At 34.6% G+C, this 24,947-nt stretch overlaps 4 protein-coding genes and 1 long non-coding RNA gene across 16 annotated transcripts; 2 read left to right on the top strand and 3 right to left on the bottom strand.

Annotated features, from left to right (window-relative positions):
- Positions 1-269: 269 nt before the first annotated feature.
- On the bottom strand, positions 270-3,409 carry LOC140838400 (uncharacterized). Of its 9 annotated transcripts, none has more exons than XM_073204672.1 (10): positions 3,137-3,409; positions 2,751-2,854; positions 2,096-2,245; positions 1,844-1,932; positions 1,628-1,766; positions 1,212-1,286; positions 1,004-1,125; positions 850-925; positions 686-745; positions 270-569 (listed from the first exon to the last, which is right to left on the bottom strand). In XM_073204672.1, exons 3-10 carry the CDS (start codon positions 2,207-2,209, stop codon positions 432-434), a joined length of 813 nt encoding a protein of 270 aa, XP_073060773.1. In that variant the 5' UTR covers positions 2,210-2,245; positions 2,751-2,854; positions 3,137-3,409; the 3' UTR covers positions 270-431. The 9 variants fall into 9 exon arrangements, with proteins under 9 accessions (XP_073060773.1, XP_073060766.1, XP_073060770.1 ...); XM_073204665.1 differs by lacking the exon at positions 2,751-2,854 and adding an exon at positions 2,388-2,504 and having other exon boundaries at positions 2,096-2,290; positions 3,137-3,408; XM_073204669.1 differs by lacking the exon at positions 2,751-2,854 and adding an exon at positions 2,388-2,504 and having other exon boundaries at positions 3,137-3,408.
- A 1,415-nt stretch (positions 3,410-4,824) lies between these two features.
- LOC140838399 (uncharacterized) lies at positions 4,825-7,479 on the bottom strand. The gene is made up of 7 exons (XM_073204663.1): positions 7,012-7,479; positions 6,399-6,468; positions 6,149-6,204; positions 5,968-6,043; positions 5,856-5,892; positions 5,299-5,413; positions 4,825-5,213 (listed from the first exon to the last, which is right to left on the bottom strand). Exons 1-7 carry the CDS (start codon positions 7,311-7,313, stop codon positions 4,994-4,996), a joined length of 876 nt encoding a protein of 291 aa, XP_073060764.1. The 5' UTR covers positions 7,314-7,479; the 3' UTR covers positions 4,825-4,993.
- A 1,023-nt stretch (positions 7,480-8,502) lies between these two features.
- LOC140838397 (uncharacterized) lies at positions 8,503-16,811 on the bottom strand. 2 transcript variants are annotated; one of them, XM_073204661.1, is made up of 10 exons: positions 16,631-16,811; positions 16,441-16,545; positions 14,153-14,214; positions 13,980-14,063; positions 13,830-13,861; positions 13,520-13,601; positions 11,172-11,400; positions 10,168-10,395; positions 9,779-10,071; positions 8,503-9,069 (listed from the first exon to the last, which is right to left on the bottom strand). In XM_073204661.1, the coding sequence occupies exons 1-10, from the start codon at positions 16,652-16,654 to the stop codon at positions 8,766-8,768; spliced, it is 1,443 nt and encodes a 480-aa protein (XP_073060762.1). In that variant the 5' UTR covers positions 16,655-16,811; the 3' UTR covers positions 8,503-8,765. The 2 variants fall into 2 exon arrangements, with proteins under 2 accessions (XP_073060762.1, XP_073060763.1); XM_073204662.1 differs by having other exon boundaries at positions 8,506-9,066; positions 16,631-16,804.
- On the top strand, positions 14,564-16,277 carry LOC140838398 (uncharacterized). Its single transcript, XR_012119586.1, has 2 exons — positions 14,564-14,603; positions 14,896-16,277. It is a non-coding gene; the product is annotated as an uncharacterized lncRNA (long non-coding RNA).
- A 697-nt stretch (positions 16,812-17,508) lies between the features above and the next one.
- On the top strand, positions 17,509-24,845 carry LOC140838395 (phosphatidylinositol 3-kinase, root isoform). 3 transcript variants are annotated; one of them, XM_073204660.1, is made up of 17 exons: positions 17,509-17,676; positions 17,917-18,016; positions 18,113-18,209; positions 18,427-18,585; positions 18,684-18,893; positions 19,837-20,015; positions 20,589-20,736; positions 21,073-21,168; positions 21,912-22,047; positions 22,134-22,255; positions 22,779-22,973; positions 23,091-23,261; positions 23,349-23,486; positions 23,717-23,871; positions 23,975-24,118; positions 24,210-24,357; positions 24,451-24,845. In XM_073204660.1, exons 1-17 carry the CDS (start codon positions 17,565-17,567, stop codon positions 24,586-24,588), a joined length of 2,448 nt encoding a protein of 815 aa, XP_073060761.1. In that variant the 5' UTR covers positions 17,509-17,564; the 3' UTR covers positions 24,589-24,845. The 3 variants fall into 3 exon arrangements, with proteins under 3 accessions (XP_073060761.1, XP_073060760.1, XP_073060759.1); XM_073204659.1 differs by having other exon boundaries at positions 17,898-18,016; XM_073204658.1 differs by having other exon boundaries at positions 17,917-18,209.
- Positions 24,846-24,947: the final 102 nt, after the last annotated feature.

Below are 24,947 nucleotides of genomic sequence, written 5' to 3'. Positions count from 1 at the left end.
CTTTAGAGAGTTTTTAACACCCAATTTTTTTTTTACATTTATTTAAATTAAAATTTATCAGTACTTGTCATTGAACATAAAGCTAAAATTACAAATTAAAAAATTATACGTGTTTAAATCATCATTTTGATTTAATAGCATACTTTTTTATATTTCTCTTACATGAAATGTTGTAACATTATTGTATGCATTCTGTCGATTTTTTTATTAGATCAAATGGAAATACTGTTCATTCCTTGAAGGCCAAGAAGGGGGGGAAAACAATGAAGTGAGTGCAAGTCCCTGTCTTAATCTGTACAGAATACGAAACATCCTGTGAATGTCTTAACATACAAATAAATAAAAGATGTATCATAGCAGCTCTTTTTCTTTTTGATTCTCCAAGTATTCACAGATTTGGTGAGTGAGAATATTATATTCACAATTCCCATTCACTGGCTCTTCTTCCTCTTGGCTAAAGTTTTCTTAAGCCCTTTAAATATTTTCCCAAACCAAACAAAATTCATCACAGAGATAATAAAGGGAACCACAAGTACCAACACCACTCCACTTGCATGCATTTGCTTCACCTGTTGTATTCCAGAAAGGAGGGTAACATAAATGAAAATCCTTCATTTATCTCTTTAATTGATACAAAACATGTCATTGTAAATGTATGGAAAAACTGCGAAGTTGGTGGAATTACCTGACCATAATGCACATACGTATGATAAAACAAATAGACGAACAACAAAATTCTTGCAACCTGCAAACATGGCGTTTAAAACCATACTCAGAAGCTGATCAAACAAGATTTGCACGTGAAATTGATCCTCAAGAAAATAGAAAAGGTATAATAGATTCGTTTACCAGCCACGCTAAGAATATTATGATCCCATTCGTAAGATATAGACGGGAATTCTTCATTCCAGCTTCATCAAGATACCTGTTCGAAAGAAAGAGTCGAAGAACATCAAAATGACTGCAGATGCGACCAAACTTCCAACAAAACCTGAAATTTTACCATCTCAAATTGATCCAAGGTGTGGTTGCCTCGGATGTTAAAACCATGTAAGTGTAAACCTGTGCTTCACCGGTCAACATGGCGTAGCTAACACCCACCACAGAGAGAAGATGGTGAATAACCTGGATGATCGAAACCGTTACCAATTTTGAAAGTTTCGTGTGAACTATTCATAGCAGAAGTACATAACAGAAGCAAAGGCACTTACATATTCCATCCCACCTAAAGAAGGATAAAACCAAATTATCATGCCGAGATCAGAAAAGAAATAACCGGCAGAAACCTATCAAAGAAAGATGAAAATGAATTCTTGGAAAATTCAAGTCTGAAACTGCATCTCATACCCAAAATTTTTGTAGATTGAAGGCGTTTAGGCATGCAATATTTTTTTCATATCTTTAAGTAGTTGTATAAATATCACAAGCCCGCCGGAAACATGGAAGTCAATGCTCACCAATCAGGGGGCTTTAAAAATATTTAATCAAATAAAGCAGAACAAATTTCAAATCATTAACATCCTATAATAGTCGTAAAGATATTTGGAAATGCATGTTTCTCCTCTCGTAGATATGGACTCAACATAAATACGCTGAAAATTTCATGTCTAGAAAAAGAAATACTCACTCCCAAAGCAAATGACGACAATGTTGAACGTCGAAGAGTAATTGGACCAAGAACCTCGTCGTTAGAGTAGAGATCTGACCAGAATACAAAGTACAATGACACGGTCGCAATAAATAATGCATGAAGTGTCGACATGGCACTGCAAAATAGGGAAACATAATTTAAAATTCAAGCAAAGAATGGTAATTGAGGTGAATTTCAGGGGATAAAGGTCACCGGTTATTCCATTCAATTTGTTGAGATTTTGGAAGGCCAGAATAGCTTTTGAAGTAAATTGCACCAATCATCCGGCTAAGACTGTAAACCTAAACATCAACAAAACGACTCATTAGAAGCATAGAGATTTCGTGCATTCCAGAACTAAGGAGAATAGGAGATAACTAACCAAAACAGGACGTGATATAATGAACATAATTAGTAAAAAAAATACTGAGATTTGATTCATGGAAAGGACTTATGTTTTCATACCATTTTGCATGCGAGAATGCCAATGATGACAGAAGAGTAGGCAACACGGGAATCAGTAAATACATAGTTCTGCAGAAGAAGATCAACTATACTTTGGGTAGATCTGATCACCATATTAGTCTCTTCAAATGGCAGCGTCAATCTATGTTCCTGCTCGAGCACCAGAGTTGCTGTATTCTTAAGGTTCCCTCAAAGCTGGATCCCAATTTAACATATTTGCAATAAAAACAATACTAAAAGTCTAAAAGCATAGAATAAAATAAAAAATAGATTATGAATCAATTGTGTAGACCTTAGCTGATAATTTGGTTTGGAGAATCTTCGTTGATTTCAATATTCCAACTCATTCAAGGTTGGAAAAAGTCCTGGTCTTTGCCCAACTAAGAACATAAAGGTCCCTGATTTCGTGCTAGTAATTTATCATGATGGAAATGGTTGAAATCGTGAGCATCTTAATCCATGTAATGAGAAAGAAAAGTAATGTTTGACCGACAAGGCAAAGTCCACAAATGTTAAAGAAAAGCATCTTCAATCACTCCTTTCCTTCATGAAAGGTGGTTCTTATCGTCCAAAGGTCAACACAATACAGGACAGAACTTTAATCATGAAAAAATACAATTGAAATTTGCAGCAACTATCTCTATCATGCCTCTACCTATATAAAGGATCTGTTGAAGTTAACAAGGCCTAGCTCAAGTGCAGACCGAGGCCAAGAATCCCGAGGGTATCATTAAGCTGGTTGAAACAGTGCATGATTTTCTAACATAAAAAAATAAAACTCATAAAAAGCTTGCCTATTCTTCATTCAGACAAAATATACAAAACCCAAGAAACTTTTCAGGCAATCCACCAATTACAATTAAAGAATAACACGCGCCAAAACAATACAACAAATTAAAGTTCTTCACGCAAGAATTAGAAATAAATACATGTAATCATGATCAAAGAATGAATCAACACAACAAGACACCGAAGAAACCAAAAAAAAAAAGGAAAAAAGAAAGAAAAGAATATTCGAAATATCATTTTTGCTACACATACCAGAAGACAATCGGAGAAAAAGAAGCGCCGAAAATGGGTTTTCTCTCTTTATACGGTTTTGTACTCTTGATTGAACTATTTGGGGATATATTCGTTCAAGAAACCGGAAGCTGATTTTCGACGCTTGTCTGATTCATCATGGCTCCTATAAGAATTTTTGTGAATCTCTAATTAATGCGTGTCCTCGTCACTTTCCTTCAATCCCCTTGTCTTTTTTTATTGCATTTGCTTTTCTTCGAAGTCCAACTTCGATGGAAGTATTAGCTGTATCTTAAAAAATAATATATGTTTGTGCCATTGGCACGCGATGCACCATTGGTGTGAATATATATATATATATATATATATATATATATATATATATATATATATATATATATATTGGGTAGTTCCTTTCCATAAAAAAATGAAAGAATTTTTATTTGAGAGATTGTTAAATTTATAAATGTTTTTTTTTATTATTTTTGAGTAGTTCTTTTGTTGAGGCATCAATTTTGCTCATAGTTACAATAAAAATAAATATTTTTGCATGAGTGATCTAAATAAAATATTTGTTTCACAAAATTGACCCGTAAACTAGGGATGTAATCGAGTCGAGCCTAGCCGAACTCTTGAATGTTTATGCTTGGTTCATTTATAATCGAGCCGAGTTCGAGCTTTATTTAACGAATATATGCATGGCTCACAAGCTTATTCAAGCCTTTATCGAGCCTAAACAAGCTTAATAAATATGAATTATACATTTAAATTTTCATTAAATTAATTAAAAAATAAATTATATATTTAAAGAAAAATATATTATTTTTATTAAAATTTATAAATTTATTATAATAAATAAATTTAATATATTTTTCTATATATTTCATAAATAATATTCAAAATCAATAAATCAAATATCAAAACTATTATTTTTTCATCTAAAAGATTACTCATGAAATTACCAACGAACATGTTCACGAGCTAACGAGCTGAATACTGTAAAGCTTGAGTTTGGTTTGTTTATCTTAACGAGCCTCATTAAACGAGCTTTTATCGAATCGAGCTCCAAATAACTCACAAATAGTTGTTTACATCCCTTCGTAAAACCGTCTCATAAGAGTTTTGTATTTATTCTTATGTTATGGGTGATGAAATTTTAAAATATAGATAATTTTAAAGAAATATTTCATTAGCATTTGTTAGTTGTATAAGATTTATAAATTTATTAAAATTAGGTTTTAATGAACTTTTTATTGAATAAAATGAAATATTTTATAATTTGATAATAATGAATATATCATGATCCAAATATTAATTGTCGTAAGCTCTTCAACCTTGACCATATATAACAATATACACAGACACATATATAATAACATCATTCAATTCAATTGTTAAATGAATATTTAATTTTAAAAAGGATATAATATTCTTCACAAAAATTAAAATAAGGAAAGACATGGTTTATATGGAATTAACACAATTGATAACGCAATAAGCAGCAGAATTTCTTCTCTAATTTGGTTCTGCCTTTGAGAATTCGATCATCTTATCTACCCATTCCCAACCGGATATCTGCTCTTTCAACAAATCAAATGAGAAGTATCATTTTATTTGTGTTTTTTCGTACTTGTACATTAAAGGGACATACGAATATTTCCTTCCAAAGAAAAAAAAAACCTTACATCTAAAAAGTTAACAGCACAACATTAAAACTTTGTGGTAATTTTGTCTATATAACCGCATAAGCACTTTAAACACCTCTTTGCAGCAGAAATACTTGGGCTATATATAAGCGTAGCATATTAAAAAAAACGTAAACACAGTATAGAAGTGAACCTCCACGACTGCTTGAAGAAAATATGATCAAACAGGAATTCAAAGTTCATCGTGCATGCGTTGCTCTAATGGTACATTCGGCTCGGGATGAACCGGAGCAACATTCATACCATTCAAAGGTAAAATTTCTTCTGATCTCACCATGCCAGCTTTAACAGCTTCCATTACTTTCCTCTGCAACTTGAGTAACCCAATGCGCTTTGAAACAACGTAAAGTACAGCCAACGAGAAGATAAGAAAGCCAAGAAGAAGTATCACTCTGCCCAAACATACAAATAAACACAAATTAGGTGGCACACAAACAGAATTTGGATATTACATTTAAGAATAACAACGGTTGAAACCTGTCAATAACATCCTGGCGCTGCATTGTAGAAAGAAGGTTTCTTGTCCGTGACAGTAGAGAACGTTGGCCCTTGTACTCGGTCTCAGCCTTCCTTAATACTCCAGTTGATTCCTCTGCAAACATGCCAAATTTATACAACATACATGTTGTCTAAGTCTGGAGATGTCCTTTGTCTACCCCGAGAGTCAAAACACAAATTTGGTGGAGTTAAGTATTACAGGTGAATGGACTCACATAACACAATAGTTCAGATTATATTTGGCACTAGGATACTTATACTGACTTCAGGGGTAAGTATAGTATCTTCGCAAAGGAATGCTATAAGAGAAACTGATCCGCGGGAATGCAATGGAAGTGATTATGCATGCTTGCGATTCTATTTAATAGTAGCACTTCATACCTCGATTTTTAATTGCTTGCATACTGATACGTAAAACTCATTAAAAATTATACAGAATGGATATGAAGTAACAGCAGTATTTTCTCTCTGTTAGCTAGCACGAGTAGAAACACATAAGAACAATCAATTTCTCGCTTGAATGGTTGGGGACGTACCGAATGTAATAAGGGTGCTTGCACTCCTTTCAACCTCCTATAACACAATGGAGAAAGAAAATTACATCACAATTGATAATATATGAACAACAGAATGTTAAGTTATAATGACCTGAACCATAAGCTGTCGAGTACGACGAAGACTCTCTGTGATACTTTCAGCAGCAGAAGTCATCCCTGCTTTTGTCCTGAAAAACAATTACAGAGAAACTTACACTCTTGCAATGGTCTTATTCCAGAAATATTACAAATTCACCAAATGCACAATTGTATTTGACAACTAATAAATATACTGCAGATTTCGCCTTCGAGTTGTAGATTCTTCTCCACCTCCCAAAAGAAGCTCTCTCTGTAATCAATAGCATCAAGTTACATTATATTTCTTGATTGTATGATGATGAAATAACGTTTACTCTTTCCTGAATTAGCCAAAAGAATATCAACTTAAAAGTAAAACCAGCAACGGCTCACATCCATAACTGAATACTAAAAGGATAAAAAATTAATAGAACAACCTTATACATACATGGATAAACTATTTACCTCTTGTTGAGCAGCTTTCTTCATGTTTGCCTTTGCTTGCAAATTAGCATTCCTTAAATCCATCCGCAGACTAAATCAACCAGTTAAAACAAAATACATACTATTATACTCCACGTACCTACGTAACCACCAGATTGATTAAATGAAAACATGACACATGTAGCTGGAGTGAAAAGAGAAATGTAATAGAAATTCTATGTTATGAACCGAGAAATAGCAAGATTTTATATCCCAAGATTCCATGTCTAACTGTACTGTCTTTCGGTTACTCTTCTTTTTGGCTGCCTACATCTAAAGAGGTCTCAGGAGTCCCAAGAAAGACATCTTCACCACCAAAATCATAAAGTACTTCACAGATGTGCTTGATTATGGAAAACATACACACAAAAGAACACAATTTTTTAGCAAGAAAACAACGAAACCTTGAGCTCTTGTAAGAATTGTTTACCAACACTCTCATTCTAAAAATCCAACGCATGCTTCTGTAAATCCATTAAAATCCAATTAGTCTTGAACCCACACCAAAAAAAAAAGTCACTTTCTTTCAATTTCTGGACAGGGACCTACACCCCAAAAAAGGGGGAAAAATAACGCAAGAAGGATCAATTAGCACCTCTGGATTTGATTTTGCCAAGACTGAGCCAATGATTGCGCCTTTTCAGCATCGTCGACAGAGGGTATTTGTGGGGCAAGGAGATCGAGCCTGAACTGAAGTGATTGCAGCATTTTAATTCCATCTTGAACCAACCCATTTATTCTTGGCAGTGAATCTTTTGACCCATCTCCTTCAATGTTATCTGCTTCAGTGATTCTCTTCCCATATTCTTGGATGGAGTGGATGTGCTTCCTAGTTTCAGTGTACGTTTCTTGGAAATCTTCCTTGATTTTCTCCACTTCTTCTACAACCTGATCCATTAGATTTATATGATGCAGAATCCGGACTCTGCGCCGTGTTGGTGGTATGTGGGAGATGGAGGAAATCAAAAGCTGATTCAAATCTCTCTTATATGATCGGTGAGAAGTTTACTGAGTCGTTTCGGGGAAAGATTGGGGGCAAATGGCCATGGCTTTCATTAGTTCAATATTTAAATAACGCAAATTTACTGTTTCATGAGAACAACTAAATGAATTGTGCCTTGACAAATATTAAATAGATAAAATGATGAAATTGAACAAAAAAAAATAAGTAAAATCTTGTATGAGACGATCTCACGAGTCATATTTTGTGAGATAATATCTTATTTGGGTTATCCATGAAAAGTATTACTTTTATCTAAGAATATTACTTTTTATGCTAAGAATATTACTTTTTATTGTGAATATCAGTATTGTTGACCCGTCTCACATATAAAAATTCGTGAGACCGTCTCACAAGAGACGTACTCAAAAAACAAATCTCATTCTTTCAGTGACCATCAAAATCTTCACTTCTTTCCTTTATTTTTTTCTAATTTCGTCAATAATACCTAAAAGGTTAACACAGAACTATAATGTTGTATTTGCACGGAATGATTTGAAATCCATGAATTCAGATGTACATAACTTACACAAAAGAAATTCAAATTCATCGTCCTACTTATTTACAATACAATTATACTAACGACATCAATTTCAAATCCTTATAATGTTGTAGTAATTTGAAATTCATTGTGATATGTATAATAATAACGTAAATAAGTAGAAGATGTATTATAGTTTTTTATATTTAATTAACTTATTTAATAATGAAAGTACATTTGAAATCATAGATTTCAAATGATTTAATTCAAATGCATAATAAGTTAATTTAGTTCTGAAAGAAAATTCATAAAAAACATAGGTATAAAGTATGATCCATCCATGAAAAACTATTTAAGAAGCGGTGCGTAAATAGAGGAAATAAATTGTATTTAGTGCAAACCGTAGCAGGTTTTTAAAAAGCGACGGTTACTAGGACCTATTTTTCAAATAGAGGAAATAAATTGTATTTAGTGCATATTTTTTTTTTTTTTAAAGAAGAGGCATATAAATATATAAACTGCGTACACCCTTAACGTCAGCTAACGTCACCTTGTATTTCAGCATTTGCAGAGCTAGTTGTGAACATGCCCGAAGCTCTCAAATGAGTATTTCCGAAGAATAAATCTGCTTAGAGCTTGAGTTAAATGAGAATCCATGTTTGATCGCGTACATTTTCACTCAACAGATAATAAAACACTTCACCCTCAAACTCTCCTTGTCAATATAGTTACCAATCCATGCAAGATTAATCAAACACGGAAAAGACCAACGAGTGAGATGCACAAAGAAAAATGGCACTCCCTCGTGAAAGATATCGTTTTTATCCTCTATGACAATGATTCCTTTCAAATGGAATGAAGATGAGCCCTATGGCTGATTGGAAGAGCCGTGCTCCTGATGTCCAGGGAAGGTTACCACGGGTATATCATGGCTGTTCATTTCTGCATCAAGGGCGACTTCCTTAACATCAGCTATTCTGGCTTCTGTGGTTTGAATATCACTCCATTCACTTTCTGCAGGCACAGGTGTAGGTTTCAACTCGCTAAGACATGCTTTATCCACATTCTCTTGCGAAGGATCAACATGCTTTGTTAGTGGTAAATCGGGGCCCGAACTTGAGCAAGACTCGGTCTTCTCTGCAAAGACTTGCCGTGTCTCAACCTGCTGTCTGCTAACAGGAGACAGATATTTACGTTGCTTCAGGATATAAATCAAGAAAAAGAGAGCTCGTATCGGGGTTAATTAGTTCATGATCAATTTCGTTGATTTTTTCAGTGTCATTCCTCTGGGTGGGTAGGCAGTGTCAAACAAAGCAGACTTTAAAGTTGAAAAGCAAAAAGCATATTAAGAAACAAATAAAAGAAAGCATGGAATCTTCTCACTCAAAATGAGTCCTCTGCTATCACACATTAACTACTCTCAAAAGTATTGTATATTCCTGTTGCCATCCATTATAACCCGTGGTCCTGTGTTACTGGTTAATATAAACAAAAATGGAGTGGCCAATTAACACAGAGATCTAGAGTTTGAGTTACATCTAATATGTAAATGAATTTTTCTGTTTTTAAGGACAAAGTATCAAACGATCTTCCAGGTTTATTCAACTTAAATAGAGCTAGCAAAGAAAGCAGGCATCATAAAAAATAAATAAAGATAAAAGAGTAACAAGACAGGTAAAACCTTTTTTTCATAAGACAAATGAAAAATGAAGATTAGGCACAGAACATCTTTTCAGTAAACCACCTATATAGAGTAACGAGGCCGGTAAAACTTTTTTGTTCATCAAAAGACAAATGAAAAATGAAGATTAGGCACATAACACCTTTTCAGCAAAACCACCTATATAAAGCATTTCACTTATAATGGATCTTATACCAAACCTTTTCAGTTGCTCTTGCAATATAGTTATATATGCAAGCAGTTCTTGCTTCTCATTGGCTGCTTTTGCCTCCTTTCCTATTGCTTCTTTTATTCTAGATTCAGTATCACCCTCAGAAACTCGGACCTTCTCTTCTGCTCGAACAACAGCACCTTCTAATATCACTGCACGCTCTCTTGCTTTTGCAAGCTCAGAACGCCACAGATGTGCCTCTTGAATGGCAGAGTCCCTATGTTTTACTAGCTGATCTTTTTCTTTGCTCAGATTCTGAACTTGCTCTTCCAATTCTCTCACCTATATTGCCAAAGGTAGAACATTGACAAATGAACAAGAAAGAGGGAAAAACGGCATCTAAAAATGAAAATTGCATTGGATGAGATTATATAGCACCTTCAGATTAAATGATTGCATTTGCTCGCCTGAATCTCTTGTTAACCGTTCAACCTCTGCAAATGCAATTCTCCGTTGCTCATCCATGGTATGAGCAGCAGATGCTGCAGCTTCAGCAGCTTCAGCCGTTTCACACAGTTTCTCTGCTATTTCTTTTATTGTCGAGTCCCTAGCACGTAGATCCCTTGCCAGATTTTGCAGCTCTTCATCCTTTACCCTTAGTGTTTCCTGCAACACGCTACAGCTTGAGACAAGAATGTAATTGAACAGGGAGTTTAGTCCATGCTACTTAATATATATGTAACACAAAGCCCGTAGACTGGGCTGCATTCTCACCTTTTTATGGATGTTAGAGAGATCGAATTTAGTTGTTAGTACATCAAAGCAGTATATCCTTAGGGTAAAGCAAGAACAAGGGCTCGTGGAATAAAAATTTAGAATCTGAAGGAAAATACACAGCTCAACATTACACACGCACTCAAAGACAGTATCCCTTCACCTCACTTCCCATTGCATTTCAGCCAATTATCCAGCTTTCAGACATGAATAACCCAAGTTTTACACACACACAAAATGTCTGTACATCATCATTGAACATTCATCACCTTCCAGTAGAACATCAATTAAAATCAGGAGGAGAAATAAAGTCCTCAACAGCACAATACAACCGATAAATTTCAGTCCAACAAGTTCCAACCAGAAAACACACAGAAGAAAAAGAACAAGGAAAATATGATTCAGCAACACAAAATCAGCAAAAAAGATACAGGAGCAGCAGCATGCATGCGAGGCTTCAAAAACTGCAGTACGAAACGTTAAAACGAGAAGTTTTGGAAAGAAGTGAAGGTGTTCTAGTTTTTTCCTTTGTGCTTTCATAAAAATGTATTCATAATTTAGCATTTTGAATCTTGAAGAATTAAGATTTTGTGTAATAGAGAAGTCGGTAAAAAAACATATATTTATATGTGTGTGCACACACACACACACAGTTTTCTGGGCGCCACCTTCATGATTGATAAATCATCCATAGGTAACTCAGATGTTCTATTTAACATAGCTCCCAAAGCATTCTTCATAGCAATTTGCATTGCAGCTTCAATTTCTTTAGAAGCCTCCAAGGCTGTCGAATTGGCAGCAGCAACTACAGTAGCAACTGTTCCCAACTTTGAGGACCCATTTCCACTTAAGGTATTTACAGCTTCTTTATGAGCCTTTAAGACCAATTGGGTTGCACTGCAATTTTAAAGGCAAAACCAAAATCAAAAGACAACACAACATCACAGTATAGTTGATTTTTTTAAATAAAAAATTAGATCAACATGAATCAGAAAGAGAGCGGGTGGAAAGAAAATTCAGCTAAAGAATTGAAGGTGCATTAAACATGAGATTAATTCAGGGGAAAATGTATTAAATGAGAGAAAATAAGGTGACAGTCAAATATTCCAAATTTACTTCTCCTATTATGGCTACTCCCATCACCAGCACTATCATTTACCCCCAGCACCACCGGACACACCCATAAAACAATCCTTTCTCTCCCTACCATGCTACCAATACTCACTCGAGAATTGTCGAGCAAAAACTAACTCCCCCCTTATTTATTCCTCCCCATTACAGGTAAAATCTCACCATTTCCCCCATTGGATTTCCCTAGTATAAACTATTAATGTAGGATGCTTCATACTACTTGGGATGTTTTACCTCGATTTGCCTTGACCTAACCCACTAGATCCCCCTAAGTCCAAGTCTGTAACATCCCTCACATTATAACATACATGCTTGCATGTTCCTCGCTTATTAAAAGTACAATCTACATGACTACACATACCTAAAACCTTTTGAACAAGCAATATTTTCTTACACGAGATGCAAAGAAATTTCTGCAACACTTTTTCCAACACAAATGTCATTGTCTTCAACGTCTATTAAAGAAATATTTGATTTGATCAAAGAAACTCCAAACCGTGATTGTGTTCTAAGTTGGTCAACCAGCTCCTAATGGGGTCGAGTTCCCTTGCAATAGGGCTATCATCAAATGAGGGTCGATTGCTCCAACCTTTATCGGATAAAATAGATACCAGGAAGCAGGGTTTATAAAGCAACTATCTGTAACAAATACATTTTTGCAGAAAAAGTTCCACCATTATGATCGAATTTGACATCGACATTTTATGTTAAACTTTGTTTAAATATTCATGCACTAATTTTTTAATACAACATGTAGACTGGCCTTATGAAGTCCTTCGCTAAAATTTTATATGACCTCCATAGTAATTAGGTCTAGAGTCAGTTGAGGTTCGACTTTTATGTTATGTCAGCATTAATGTTTCAATCAGAATGTAATTCTATATGAACATGTTCATAATAAGATAGATTATTGATTTGTCTCTGAGGATTTATATCACAACCAATCTCAAACATGTGATTCTAACAGTTTCAATAAGCGACTTTCCACTTGCCAAAAGAAGTGGTTGAGCTCTTTAGAGTAGTATGTGTACATTTTGCGTAATCAGCATATAAGATAATTGTTACAAATCTTAGATCGAAGGTGAAAAAAACAGGGGAGGAGGTTTTGGACCCAAATTTTCAGAGTCTTGAAGAAAAAGGTGAGATGATAATAGGCAACGAAGATGGCCGAGAGGAAAGTTTCAGGCTGGAAGAGAAGAAATATGGCAAGGGGGTTCAGACTTACTTGGGTTTGATAAGATAGACCCGATTGAATGGTCAACTAAGGTAGAACAGGCCCTTGTGGACATCGTTGTATCTCACCTAGCTACCACTGATTTCTTGCAGATTTGTGGGTTCCAGAAAATTAAAAAGGAAATTCCATACAGATGTTGGAAGTTTCTTATCGAGGAGTTAATCAGAAAATATAGTGGTCGGAAGGCGATTAACTCAGTTATTTCCTTAAGAGTTGTGGTTACTAGCATTGCTAGGGGGAGCAAGAGCTCTTGCACACAGTTGATACTCTGGGTTTTGTTTTTTATATTTCATATATAAACTTAAATCTCAGTATTCAAAATTATATTGTTCTTGATCTCTTTTGTTGATAAATTGGGAATCTAACACAAAAACTCCAATTTTTTAACTTAGATTGGATATAGAACATTTGGTATTACATTTCACATCGATTTAACAAATAATTGTGGAGTGACATTTAAGCTTTAGCTATTCTCAGACATAACAAACTTGTCTCTTGGGTTTGCACACTATTTTTAGGTTTCTAGTTTATGAATCCTTGGAACATGAACAATCCCAGACATACATTCAAAATAATTTCCAAAAGATTGAAATAATGTCAGCACAATGGAGATGCGAAAGCATATGACATGAGAAAGAATTCAACACTCACTGTAAAGTAGACACCCAAGCTCTAGCAGCAGCAGGCGTTTCTGCACAAAGGAAATAATCGTTCTTCTGCGGTGTCCCAATATCTGATAAGCAAATTAAGTGTTGAAAAATGCGAATGCTATGGAGTTTAACCATTATGGCAAAAGGAAACGGAATACAAATGTACATGATTATATTCAGTAATTCTGAATTTCAACACCCCGTCATCACCACTACAGTCAAATTTTTTTATTCCACTCCAAAATAATATAGAAAAAGAACAAAGAAATCAAGTGAAGACAAGAAAATATTAATCATATCAGCATGGATACAAAAACAGCAACCATCATACTTTGGTAGTCCTCTGAATCAAAAGAAGAATGATGTTAATAAGATTAGTCACCAGATGAAGGAAACATATCTGCTCAAAATTTATAATAGCATGTCAACAAGTTCAAAGTGTAAAACGATAAGAATATTACTGAAAATTCACAGGAGATATTGCTATAGTGCTGTTTGCATCAAATTTTATTGCTCCTTTGACTGTCGGCTCATTTCTTCTCACCCTGTACAGGGAAACCAATAGAAACTTAGTAGGCAGTACATTTTTATTTTGGAAAAACTGATAACGAAAGAGTTATCTGCAGTGGCTTACTTGTACTCCATTTTCCCAGTTGTTGGATCTAAAATCACCCACCTCTCATTCCATTTCCTCAGCTGTTAAACAGAATAATTTAATCATGTATACTAATTTTAGAAGAAATAGTACAGATTACTAATAGATTGATTTCGAAATCAAATACTTTTTTTAAAAATAGAAAGTTCCATTTTCTCCATAAATTCCACTTCAACAGCCATAAATTTTAAATGTTATGGAGCCTCTCTGTTGCCTGGCCCCACACCTATAATGAGACTGCTCAAGAACGCATGAGTCACATGACTATTAACTGGGAAACAGCATCTGTAACAAAATTAAAACAGTTTGGGATGCAAATAATCTGACTAGCTCCCTCTGAAACCAATGAATGTTCATAATATCTTTCTAAGACCCAACATCTCCCTTGAATTTTATTCAGTTTACACCATTTTCTAAAACATAAAGCTGGGTTATCCAGCAGTGATCACTATCCAAACACTATTTCAAACTATCAATTAACACTCTCTTTACCTGTATCCGTGCTAACAGATTGAAAAACATTCATTCCCCGTTTAATGTATTTCTGTCATGATTAAAGATAAGTATACTGTCTCGAAGCCACATTATCATCCAAACGGTTTGCTAAAAAATGATATTACTAGCAAAAAAAATGTAAACATAGGAAATCTAGATTTAATATTATAATATGGATAAGGATGACAACATGAGAAGCAACAGTGACAACTAAAACATAAAGCTAGGTTATCCAGCCAATGTCTACCTAAAGCTATTGCGCTTCGAAACCTATTACTGATAATGTGGGTACCAATCCTTTACAGCAGTGATCCATGCCCAAACATTATCTCAAACCATCAATTAACACTCTCATTACCAGTATCTATGCTGACAGATTGAAAAACCTTCATTCCCTGATGTATTTCTGTCATGATTAAAGATGTGGATACTGTCTAGAAGCCACATTGTAATCCAAACAGTATGTTAAAAAAGTATATTACTAGCAAAAAAAAATTGATATACATAGGCAATCTAGATTTAATATTATAATATGGATAAGGATGACAACATGAGAAGCGGTGGTGACAACTAAAACATAAAGCTGTGTTATTCAGCTAATATCTACCTAAGGATATCCCACTTCGAAACCTATTACTAATAATGTGGGCACCAATCCTTTACGGCAGTAATCCCCTATCCTAACACTACTCAAACTATAAATTAACACTCTCTTTACCTGTATCCGTGCTGACAAATTGAAAAACCTTCATTCCCCATTTAATGTATCTCTGTCATGTTTAAAGATATATATACTGTCTAGAAGCCACATTGCCATCCAAACGGTTTGTTAAAAAATTATAAACTAGGAAAAAAAAATGGCAACATGAGAAGCGACGGTGACAACTAAAACATAAAGCTGGGTTATCTAGCCAATATCTACCTAAAGATATCGCGCTCCTATTACAACAGTGATCCCTATCATCCAAACACAATATCAAACTATCAATTATCGCTCTCTTCACCTATATCCGCGCTGACAGGTTGAAAACCCTTCATCACCCGTTTAATGTATTTCTCTCATGATTAAAGATATGTGTACTGTCTAGAAGCCGCATTGTCGTCCAAAGGCTTTGTTAAAAAATAATATTACTAGCAAAAAAAAATTGGTAAACATAGGAAATCTAGATTTAATATAATAATATGGATAAGCATGACAACATGAGAAGGGCGGTGACAAATGGTAGCTATAATACTGTAAGACATTTAAAACATTCATAGCCTGATTGAACCGATCCCATGCTGAAAGCTTACTCTTACATTGACATGAAATCATGAATAAACATCAATCAAACAAGAAAATGACGAGTGATGATAGTAAAAATAACAAAAAATGGCAAACATTTAACATGGCAATTGACAATGTTTTGGTTTCTTTATGTTACTATGATTCAATCTCCACGAACCTTACCAAACAACCAGGTTCAAATATTATTCCTTTTGAGTCCCACCATATTCACCTAAGAACGCTCCTTATCACATCTCTCCGAAGGCGAATTGTGACCTAACTAATACATGCGCAGCTCATGATGGAAAAATTAAAAAGATTGAAAATTGACCAAAAAAAAAATGCCTCCTACAGTTTTAGAACACAACCAGCCAAAAAATAAAAAAGAAAACAAAAACATTGTATGATTATGTACAACAAAATACCGTCAACCATTAAACTATATTAAAAAGCAACAACCATTCCCTTACAAGCACTGTAACTAACGCAATAAAGTGAAAATTACCGTTTCAGATCGTTTGAGGAGAGGCCCTTGCAGAAAATTTCTGCCTGAGCTGGTCGCCAGCTGCCTTTTGATCCTCTCCAAACTCGTCTTTGTATCCGCATCTCCCTGAATTATTAAAAAAAAAATTGAAGATCTAACATATCAATCAAACAATCTACAAAAAAACAAATCCAAGGGTCAGTGAACTTACAAGAGAAGCTCCGTTCGAACTCATGGTGATCGACGATGATTATTATATTTATCTGATTAATGGGAACTCCAAAATCGACGAATGATCGCGAATCGCGAATTAAGTGAGGGTTTTTGGGTATATATATATATATATAGAACAATGTCATCTTGTCGGTTTGGCTGTTATTTCACTGTCCTGGACTTTCAGGTGGAACGGATTACGTTTCACCTTTGTTTTTTTATTTTTATTTTATTAGAATATGATGCAGATAAATTTTAACTAAGACAATAACTTCCAAATAACTCGAAAAAATATTCATATGATTAATTAACGCAATAATCTTCAAATAAAGTTAATTCGAAAAAAAATTCACGAAAGTAATTGAGCATTTGATTAATTATTGCGTTAATTAATCATATGAGATTATTAATCAAATGCTCAATATAAAGTTTTAATATATTATTTATCAATCACGTTCATTTTTGTGTCATAAACTAGCAATCATTTAATAGATATATATAATTTTTATTTGGTAGACAGATGAATATAACATGAAAAATAAATACAAAAATTGATATATTATATCAAAACTATATATATATTATATTATATAAAAATAAATAAAGAGTTTTACTATACGAGAATAAATAATGTGGTGAAGAATTGAAAAAATGTGTGTGTGTATATATATGTATATATTATATTACATAAAAATTGAGGAAACTAAAGAAATCACGTCCACTTTCGCTGGTGTGTAATAATGGAAGTAACTCAAGTATTATGATAAAGACATGGGATATTTTCAAAATTATCTTCTTTTTTTTATTTTATTGGATTATTATATGTAAATCATATTACAATTTAGGGTTCTAAAATCAACAGATTTTTAGTTTGGGCCACAAAAGTGTTTGGAGGGGGAGTTCGGTTTTCAGGGGGTGAATTCGTCGCAGCGATGAGTGTAAATGAATTCCGATTCTTCTTGTCGTGCGACATTAATCTTCCTCTCACTTTCAAGATTGAACGTTTGGAAGGGAAACTACCTCCTCTCAAGCCTCCTGATTCGGGTAAAAAAATTTTTTTAGCACGGATTCGAAGTGTTAGTCTGGAATGATTATGATGTTGATTGTTCCTTTGTGTGATTATGGAAGTGTGGGTTTTGTTAATATTAAATTGAATGGGCTCGCTGCAAGTTGTACTGTATTTCGGATTGTGGTATTTATTACTAGTTCTATTTGGGAGATGTAAGATTCTAGTTAACTTTAATTCGAAGTACTGAGTGTAATAGGATAAATTGAATTGTTCAGCTGATGGTGATTGTACGGTAGATGAGAGGAAACCGGAGTTATACGTTGAGTGTATGTTGTACATTGATGGCGCCCCTTTTGGACTCCCGATGAGGACAAGGTTCGCTCCTTGTTTGCAAAGTTTTATTTTTTTAATTTTTTGGCTTGGAGGTGTGTTTTTCACCCCCACATTAATGGGCTTTTTTGTAAACTGTAGGTTGGAAACCTCAGGTCCATCATTTTCTTGGAATGAACTGATCACGCTGAGTACGAAATATCGGGATTTGACAGCAAATTCACAGCTTGGTATATCTGTAAGTCTTCAAATTTAGTCATTATAACCCCCTTAAAGTTTAGACGTTTGTCGTGTTCAATTTTTTTCGAAAAGTTAGTTTGTGAATTGTGACTGTGATTTTTAGTTCTTAATTGGTGAATTAATGCATTGAACTCCATAGGAAGATTTCACAGTTAATATTTACATATTGCCTTTTCTTAAACTTCTTTAAACAGACAATGATATTTCATATGTAGGTCTATGATGTTTCGTGTAATGAAAATGAGGAAGCGGTCGGTGGGGCAACCATTAGGCTGTTTAACCTGAAGAAACAGCTCAAGACTGGGAAGCATAAACTTAGGCTTTGGTCAGGCAAAGAGGCAGATGGCTCCTTAAACACAACAACTCCTGGAAAGGTTTTACCTGTCACAAGTCATCATGATTATGCCATTGAAATTAAATAATTTTATCCTTGAATCGTTTTTGTTTATTGCCTCCTCTGGGAGGATGATAGGTTCCAAAAGATGAGAGAGGAGAATTAGAGCGTTTGGAAAAGCTTGTAAATAAGTACGAGAGAGGTCAGATTCAAAGAGTTGATTGGCTGGATCGACTTGCATTCAAATCCATGGAGAAAATTAAGGACCGCGAGAATAGTAAAAACGGGAGTTCTCATTTATATCTTGTTGTTGACTTTTGCAGCTTTGAACATCGAGTGGTTTTCCAGGTAATTTCAGTGCGGACTGAATCTTTTTGAACCTTTTGATATTCTGTTATATGCATGAATCGCAAGTGTAAATCATCAACTCTTCATAATTTTCTGTTTTAAAAATAAAAACTTGTGTCTAAAGGTTGGGTGTATGGCATGAACTCTAATTGTTCTTTTTCTTTATGAAAGAATTTATTAATTAATATAATAAAATGCACAATAGAATGTTGAGACATTCTTATGATCAGTCTTTCAAAATCGCTTGGTCCTTCATTCTATTATAGCTGTTGAAGTTTCACAACGAGAGCCAAACCTAAACATTGGAGCTAATGGGTAAACTATAACCAAGACAATATAAACTGGTTGAAGACTTACATGTGCAAGATTTCATGAAGATTGTACCATCATTTCTAGCAACTCAAACAACAAAGACTATGTACTCGTGTCTAACATCTCAAATGCAGGAGTCCTGTTTAATCTTTCCCAATATAACCTTGGCCCAGGGTTTGTTGACATCTCTATTTATCTTTCAAAATTGCACACGGTGCGATTTGAAACTAGAATTCAAGAGTTCGGAAACCAATATCTGCACCACTAAGCTAATTGTTCAGTAACTGGTTGTGCAGAACGGGTTATTTTCATGGAAAGCTGGCATTAAAATGTTTATTTAAGCAGCATAGTGTGTTTTTAAGTAAACAATCAAGTACCATCTTAAAGGTTAAAACATCGTTTCAGTATGGTTCTGATAAGTTCTCACAGCCAGTTTGCGACTTTGCATCATCAATATTATGCCATCCAGTGAATGGTAAAACTTGATACTGACTTAAGCACGAGATACAACTTGATACTTATCTTGCGCCGGCCAAGTACTTTTTTTAAAGCATGTTGAACTAGTTATAAATTTGATTTAATTGCTGATTAAGTGCTTATAGATTTGAGCTTCAATTACTTTGATCTGCAGGAGTCCGGAGCAAATTTTTTAATGCCTTCTCCAATAGCTTCAACAAATGAGCTTGTTACAGTCTGGGATCCTGAAGTGGGAAAAATGAACCCTTCCGAGCACAAGCAGCTAAAGCTGGCTAGAAGTTTAAATCGTGGCATCATTGACAGAGATCTTAAACCAAGCTCTACAGATAGAAAGTAAGTTTTACAAATCCTAAAACTTGATTCCTGTTTTTGGTTCTTTCATCTTTTAATCAGTTTTTGCTTTATATTTCTGCTAAAAAGGTCTCTATCTATATGATATGATACACATGATGTCTTTCAGGGCTTGGCTCCAAACCAACCTTATTACTTGACAAAATGTTATATCCATTGGTTCTGTGCTTATCTGGTGTTTAATTATTATGTACTACTATTTCTCGTGCATCTGGGAAAGTCTTATCTGTCTTTTGAGGGAGTAAAGATAGTTTTATGTTTTAAGGAACCTATAACTTGGTTCAGAGCATTCCATTTCACTTAATCTGTCTATTAGAATTTTATAACCAGTTTATATATATATATATATATATATATATAATTAACCAGTTTATGATGCGTTTATTTGCATCATATGACTGCCCATATCCCCAGCCTTTAGTCAATAGTCATGTTTTTAACTTCATATAAAAATTATGTATGACCTAATTCAGCCACAATTGGAGGCACTGTTACTTTTTTTTATGTAAATGACTTTATCTGCTGTAGCTAAACAACTACCATGTAAATATTTAGGTTTATACAAAGGATACTCAAATATCCACCTACAAGGACTTTAAGTGGAGAGGAGAAGCAATTTCTCTGGAAATTCCGGTTTTCATTGATGTCAGAAAAGAGGGCTCTCACAAAGTTCTTACGATGTGTAGAATGGAGTGACGTTCAGGTATTGTTACAGAAAATCTCTTAGGTAATTTGTTGTGAAACATATGTTTATGTATAAAAAGTCATCTGGTTTTTAATGCTATCATTAGGTTAAAGTTGTCTTATATGTTATAGATTTATTGGATACACTCACAAACCCCCTTCCTCGAGGTAAGTAGTAGAGAAATTCTTGAAATGTACTGTGACTCTCGTCTCACATTACAACCATGACAATAGTTGAGTATTCAGCAAATGGAAAAAGGTAGGTGTTATAAGCTTTTGCTAGCTTAGGTTTGTTAGTGGGTGAATCTAGTTTTTTCCACTTTTCCTCTTGATGAAAAATGTGAGTTGGTTTCAGGAAGCAAAGCAGGCCTTGGAACTGATGGGAAAGTGGGAGACAATTGATGTTTCTGATGCACTAGAACTTCTATCTCCTGTTTTTGAGAGTGAAGAGGTTAATATGTGACTTCTTTGCATTTTCTTGGTTTATTCTTTTATGCTAGTGATATTTTTGGACTAAGTGTAAAGATGTCGTCTGACAAGACCAGTTCCACAAACTGATGCATGCTAAGCAGGAATGGCTTTTTTTTTTTTGCCTTATTTTTTTCTCTCTGTGTAGAGCAAAGTCTTGTTGTTTAAGAAATTTTCATGTAACTCCATTCCCATCGTGGTTTGAGTAGCATAGTTATGCGAATCATATTGGTTTATTTGTTTGAAGCTCGGGGAATATTAAACTCTTTTGGTCGGTGCCTAAACCTTGTTTTTTTTGAGTTAATGGAACACAACATTCATGTGACGAATCCATGATACTTGTTTTTACCTGTAAGTTGGAAATACGAGTTCCAGTAAGCGGTTATGTATTATTTGGTTCTAGTACTACAAAAGACTCACAGTTAGACACTTTGTGCAAGGATTGTCTGGCCTCACAATCTCAGTGAATTTGATTAATCTATTCGTTATATTTTGTGGATGTGGATTGAATTAGTTCGTTGACATCTCTTCAAGAAAAAGAGTTGCTTAGGTGCTATTAGAAACTATAAACTGACTCTGAAATTGTTGTGATGATGCTAGCTTTATGCCCAACTTTGTGATGATTGTTCCAATCAACAACATGGTACCATTTTTAGATATTCAATCTTTGCCCATATAGTAAGTACTAAACAAACAATCATAATACTAATATGAACTTTTCAATAGGTCCGAGCATATGCAGTGAGTGTACTTGAGAGAGCTGGTGATGAAGAGCTTCAGTGCTACCTACTTCAACTGGTTCAAGCTCTTCGATTTGAACGTTCTGATAAGTCACGCCTTTGTCACTTTCTTGTGCAACGGTGTAAGCTTCTCAATAAATATTGTAAACTTGTACAGATTTGAGATATTTCCAAGCTCATTTTAAGGTCCATGGGAATCATTATGCAGCATTACGCAATATTGAATTGGCTAGCTTTTTCCGGTGGTACGTTGCGGTTGAACTCCATGATCCTGTATATGGAAGACGTTTCTATTGTGCCTATGAGGTTCTGGAAGAGAGTATTTTGAAGGTATGAAATTTCCCTTCTTTGTTAGAGTTGAAATTTATTTTTTTAGTTCTCTCTACATGTGTGTTTTTGTTCTGGATGTAGATTGGTTCCTGCTGAAGCATTTGGTAGGCTCTGTCAATGTTGTAATGCTATTTTTGCTGACTTGTATTTGTGGTTTGGCCACCCACTGTAGGAAAGAGATTTGCATGATTATTAACTATTTAAAATGTTCGAGAAAATGTGAATTATGTTTCCATCCGTGCGTCTTTGGTTTCTGACAAATAGTATTTGCTACTTGATTTGGACATCATGCCATTGTGCCCGACAAAATATGTGGATACATTTTAATTCATCTATCGTTTGTCTTGATGTGGCCAGGCATGGAAGAGAACTTTTAATACTATTGAAGTGTGTATTATGAATAAAACAAAACAACCAATACCTGACAAATACTTGAGCATCATTGTTGGATACATGGTTCTGCTGTCTTTTTGCCCTCTCTTTGGTCTAGTTATTGTTGGCTGACTGTTTTACATTTTATCAGTTGGGTCCTGCTGCTAATGGTGATGAAGATGGTTTGAAGTTGTGGCAGAGTTTGGTGCGTGAGACCGAATTGACTGCTCAATTGTGTTCTATCATGAAAGACGTGAGAAATGTGAAGGGTGGAACTCAGAAGAAGATTGAAAAGCTTCGTCATCTCTTGTCAGGCCTTCTAAGTGAGCTCACATATTTTGATGAGGTACTGCCCTTAGTGGCTTCTCCAACATACATGTGCTTCTTACCTGTTCAAAACATGTCATGGATAACATAGTCTCACCCTAAGTATTTGGAATTAAAGAGGTAATTTTATTGTCAGCCTATACGATCACCTCTAGCACCTGGGGTCCTTATAACAGGAATCATACCATCAGAATCATCAATTTTTAAAAGTGCATTGAATCCTTTGCGGCTATCTTTTCGAACTGCAAGTGGAGGAATTTGTAAGATCATATTTAAAAAAGGAGATGATCTCAGGCAAGACCAATTGGTAGGTAGATCCCAAATTGTAACTGCACTTTCTGACTTAAGGATGATTTCTTTGCGATTGTGTGTAATGTTTCAAAGTTAATATCAGGTTATTCAAATGGTATCATTAATGGATCGGTTGCTTAAATTGGAGAATCTCGACCTGCATTTGACTCCATATAGAGTGTTGGCGACGGGGCATGATGAAGGCATGCTTGAATTTATTCCATCCAAATCTTTGGCGCAGGTAACTAATTCGACATGCCACTGAGCCATCGTGATTCATGAGCTTTATATACTTGGATTTAAGTGCATCAGAATTTCGCTTGCTTCATTAAGTTGACATATAGAATAAAATAATTGATCATATTACAATTTTCTGATTTAGCATTCTATTAGAGATACCACTCTGAAGATGCATGCATCATTTAACAGTATTAATTATCATTTCTGAATTGTTCTTCCTCACTCTTCCAGATTCTGTCAGAACATCGAAGTATTACAAGCTATCTACAAAAATTTCACTCTGATCCTGATGGACCATTTGGAATCACTGCTACTTGTCTTGAAACATTTATTAAAAGCTGTGCTGGATACTCAGTTATCACATATATTCTAGGCATTGGTGACAGGTGATTTTAATATAGCAATCATTGTGCCTGTATTTCTAGCATCTTGTGTTTTTTTTACTCTAATTAATGAAACTCTAAAGTTATGTATCTTCTTGATTAACAGGCACCTTGATAATTTACTTCTCCAAGATGATGGCCGACTTTTTCATGTGGATTTTGGTTTTATTCTTGGTAGAGATCCGAAGCCCTTTCCGCCGCCTATGAAACTTTGTAAAGAAATGGTTGAAGCAATGGGTGGAGCGGAAAGGTATTTGTCCAAAAATATAAGCCTACTCAATCAATTACATTTTTAATTTTTTCAATTTTTTTAAGTCTTCTCTTTCCCCTTTTTCTTGCAGTCAGTATTATACGAGGTTCAAATCCTACTGTTGTGAAGCATACAACATTCTCAGGAAGTCGAGCAACTTAACTTTAAATCTGTTTCATTTAATGGCTGGTTCAAACATTCCTGACATAGCTTCTGATCCTGAAAAAGGAATTCTTAAGGTGATATCTCCTTTTTCATGAATTTTATGCCTTCCAAAATGAACAGCATTTATGTCTTTCCCTGAGTAAATATGTTTTTCATTGTTTATGTAGCTTCAAGAAAAGTTCCGTCTGGACTTAGACGATGAGGAGTCAATTCATTTTTTCCAGGATCTTATCAATGAAAGCGTCAGTGCACTATTTCCTCAAATGGTTGAAACCATCCATCGCTGGGCGCAGTATTGGCGTTAATTTAACACTAAACCGAGATTCAGGTCAGTAGGAGTATTTATATAATCTTCTTATTAACTGTGATTGCTTTCCGTGCTCCTTACCAACTTATGCATGCAGAAAGGCGACCTCGCGATGTATCATTAATATGTAAATATTGATTGGTTTTTAAACTTTAGTGTTTTAGCTATTTTTGTAAATAAGCTGCATTAGTTTTCCACTTAGCTTATTCATATACCTTTTTATGAAAGGGAAAATGAACGTAGGACCTTTTTCCACTTGGTAACATGGACCCGATATAGCTAAACATATGATAAATTCCTAGCGTTAACGCAACTTTTTATATAATATAATACAGGTTAATCATAGAACTTGACATC

This window comes from Primulina eburnea, chromosome 8 (genome assembly GCF_022965805.1).
Source record: "Primulina eburnea isolate SZY01 chromosome 8, ASM2296580v1, whole genome shotgun sequence".
NCBI lineage: Eukaryota > Viridiplantae > Streptophyta > Magnoliopsida > Lamiales > Gesneriaceae > Primulina > Primulina eburnea.
Note: the sequence above shows the minus strand (reverse complement) of the source record. Positions and strands in the feature narration are given on the sequence as shown.

What these genes read in the sequence shown, in the direction of transcription:
- LOC140838399 (XM_073204663.1), bottom strand. Translation starts at nt 7,313, where the DNA reads ATGGATCAGGTTGTAGAAGAAGTGGAGAAAATCAAGGAAGATTTCCAA. An exon ending in CTCGACAGCTTATGGTTCAG is followed by an intron (nt 5,893 to 5,967) that starts GTCATTATAACT and finishes ATTGTGTTATAG; the next exon opens with GAGGTTGAAAGGAGTGCAAG. An exon ending in CGCCAGGATGTTATTGACAG is followed by an intron (nt 5,214 to 5,298) that starts GTTTCAACCGTT and finishes ATGTTTGGGCAG; the next exon opens with AGTGATACTTCTTCTTGGCT.
- LOC140838400 (XM_073204672.1), bottom strand. Translation starts at nt 2,209, where the DNA reads ATGGTGATCAGATCTACCCAAAGTATAGTTGATCTTCTTCTGCAGAAC. An exon ending in CCTTGGATCAATTTGAGATG is followed by an intron (nt 926 to 1,003) that starts GTAAAATTTCAG and finishes TCTTTCGAACAG; the next exon opens with GTATCTTGATGAAGCTGGAA. An exon ending in TAATATTCTTAGCGTGGCTG is followed by an intron (nt 746 to 849) that starts GTAAACGAATCT and finishes CCATGTTTGCAG; the next exon opens with GTTGCAAGAATTTTGTTGTT.
- LOC140838395 (XM_073204658.1), top strand. Translation starts at nt 17,565, where the DNA reads ATGAGTGTAAATGAATTCCGATTCTTCTTGTCGTGCGACATTAATCTT. An exon ending in AGCTCACATATTTTGATGAG is followed by an intron (nt 22,974 to 23,090) that starts GTACTGCCCTTA and finishes TTTTATTGTCAG; the next exon opens with CCTATACGATCACCTCTAGC. An exon ending in GCAATGGGTGGAGCGGAAAG is followed by an intron (nt 24,119 to 24,209) that starts GTATTTGTCCAA and finishes TTTTTCTTGCAG; the next exon opens with TCAGTATTATACGAGGTTCA.
- LOC140838397 (XM_073204661.1), bottom strand. Translation starts at nt 16,654, where the DNA reads ATGAGTTCGAACGGAGCTTCTCTT. An exon ending in TCCTCAAACGATCTGAAACG is followed by an intron (nt 14,215 to 16,440) that starts GTAATTTTCACT and finishes TCTGTTTAACAG; the next exon opens with CTGAGGAAATGGAATGAGAG. An exon ending in TGCAATCATTTAATCTGAAG is followed by an intron (nt 10,072 to 10,167) that starts GTGCTATATAAT and finishes TTGGCAATATAG; the next exon opens with GTGAGAGAATTGGAAGAGCA.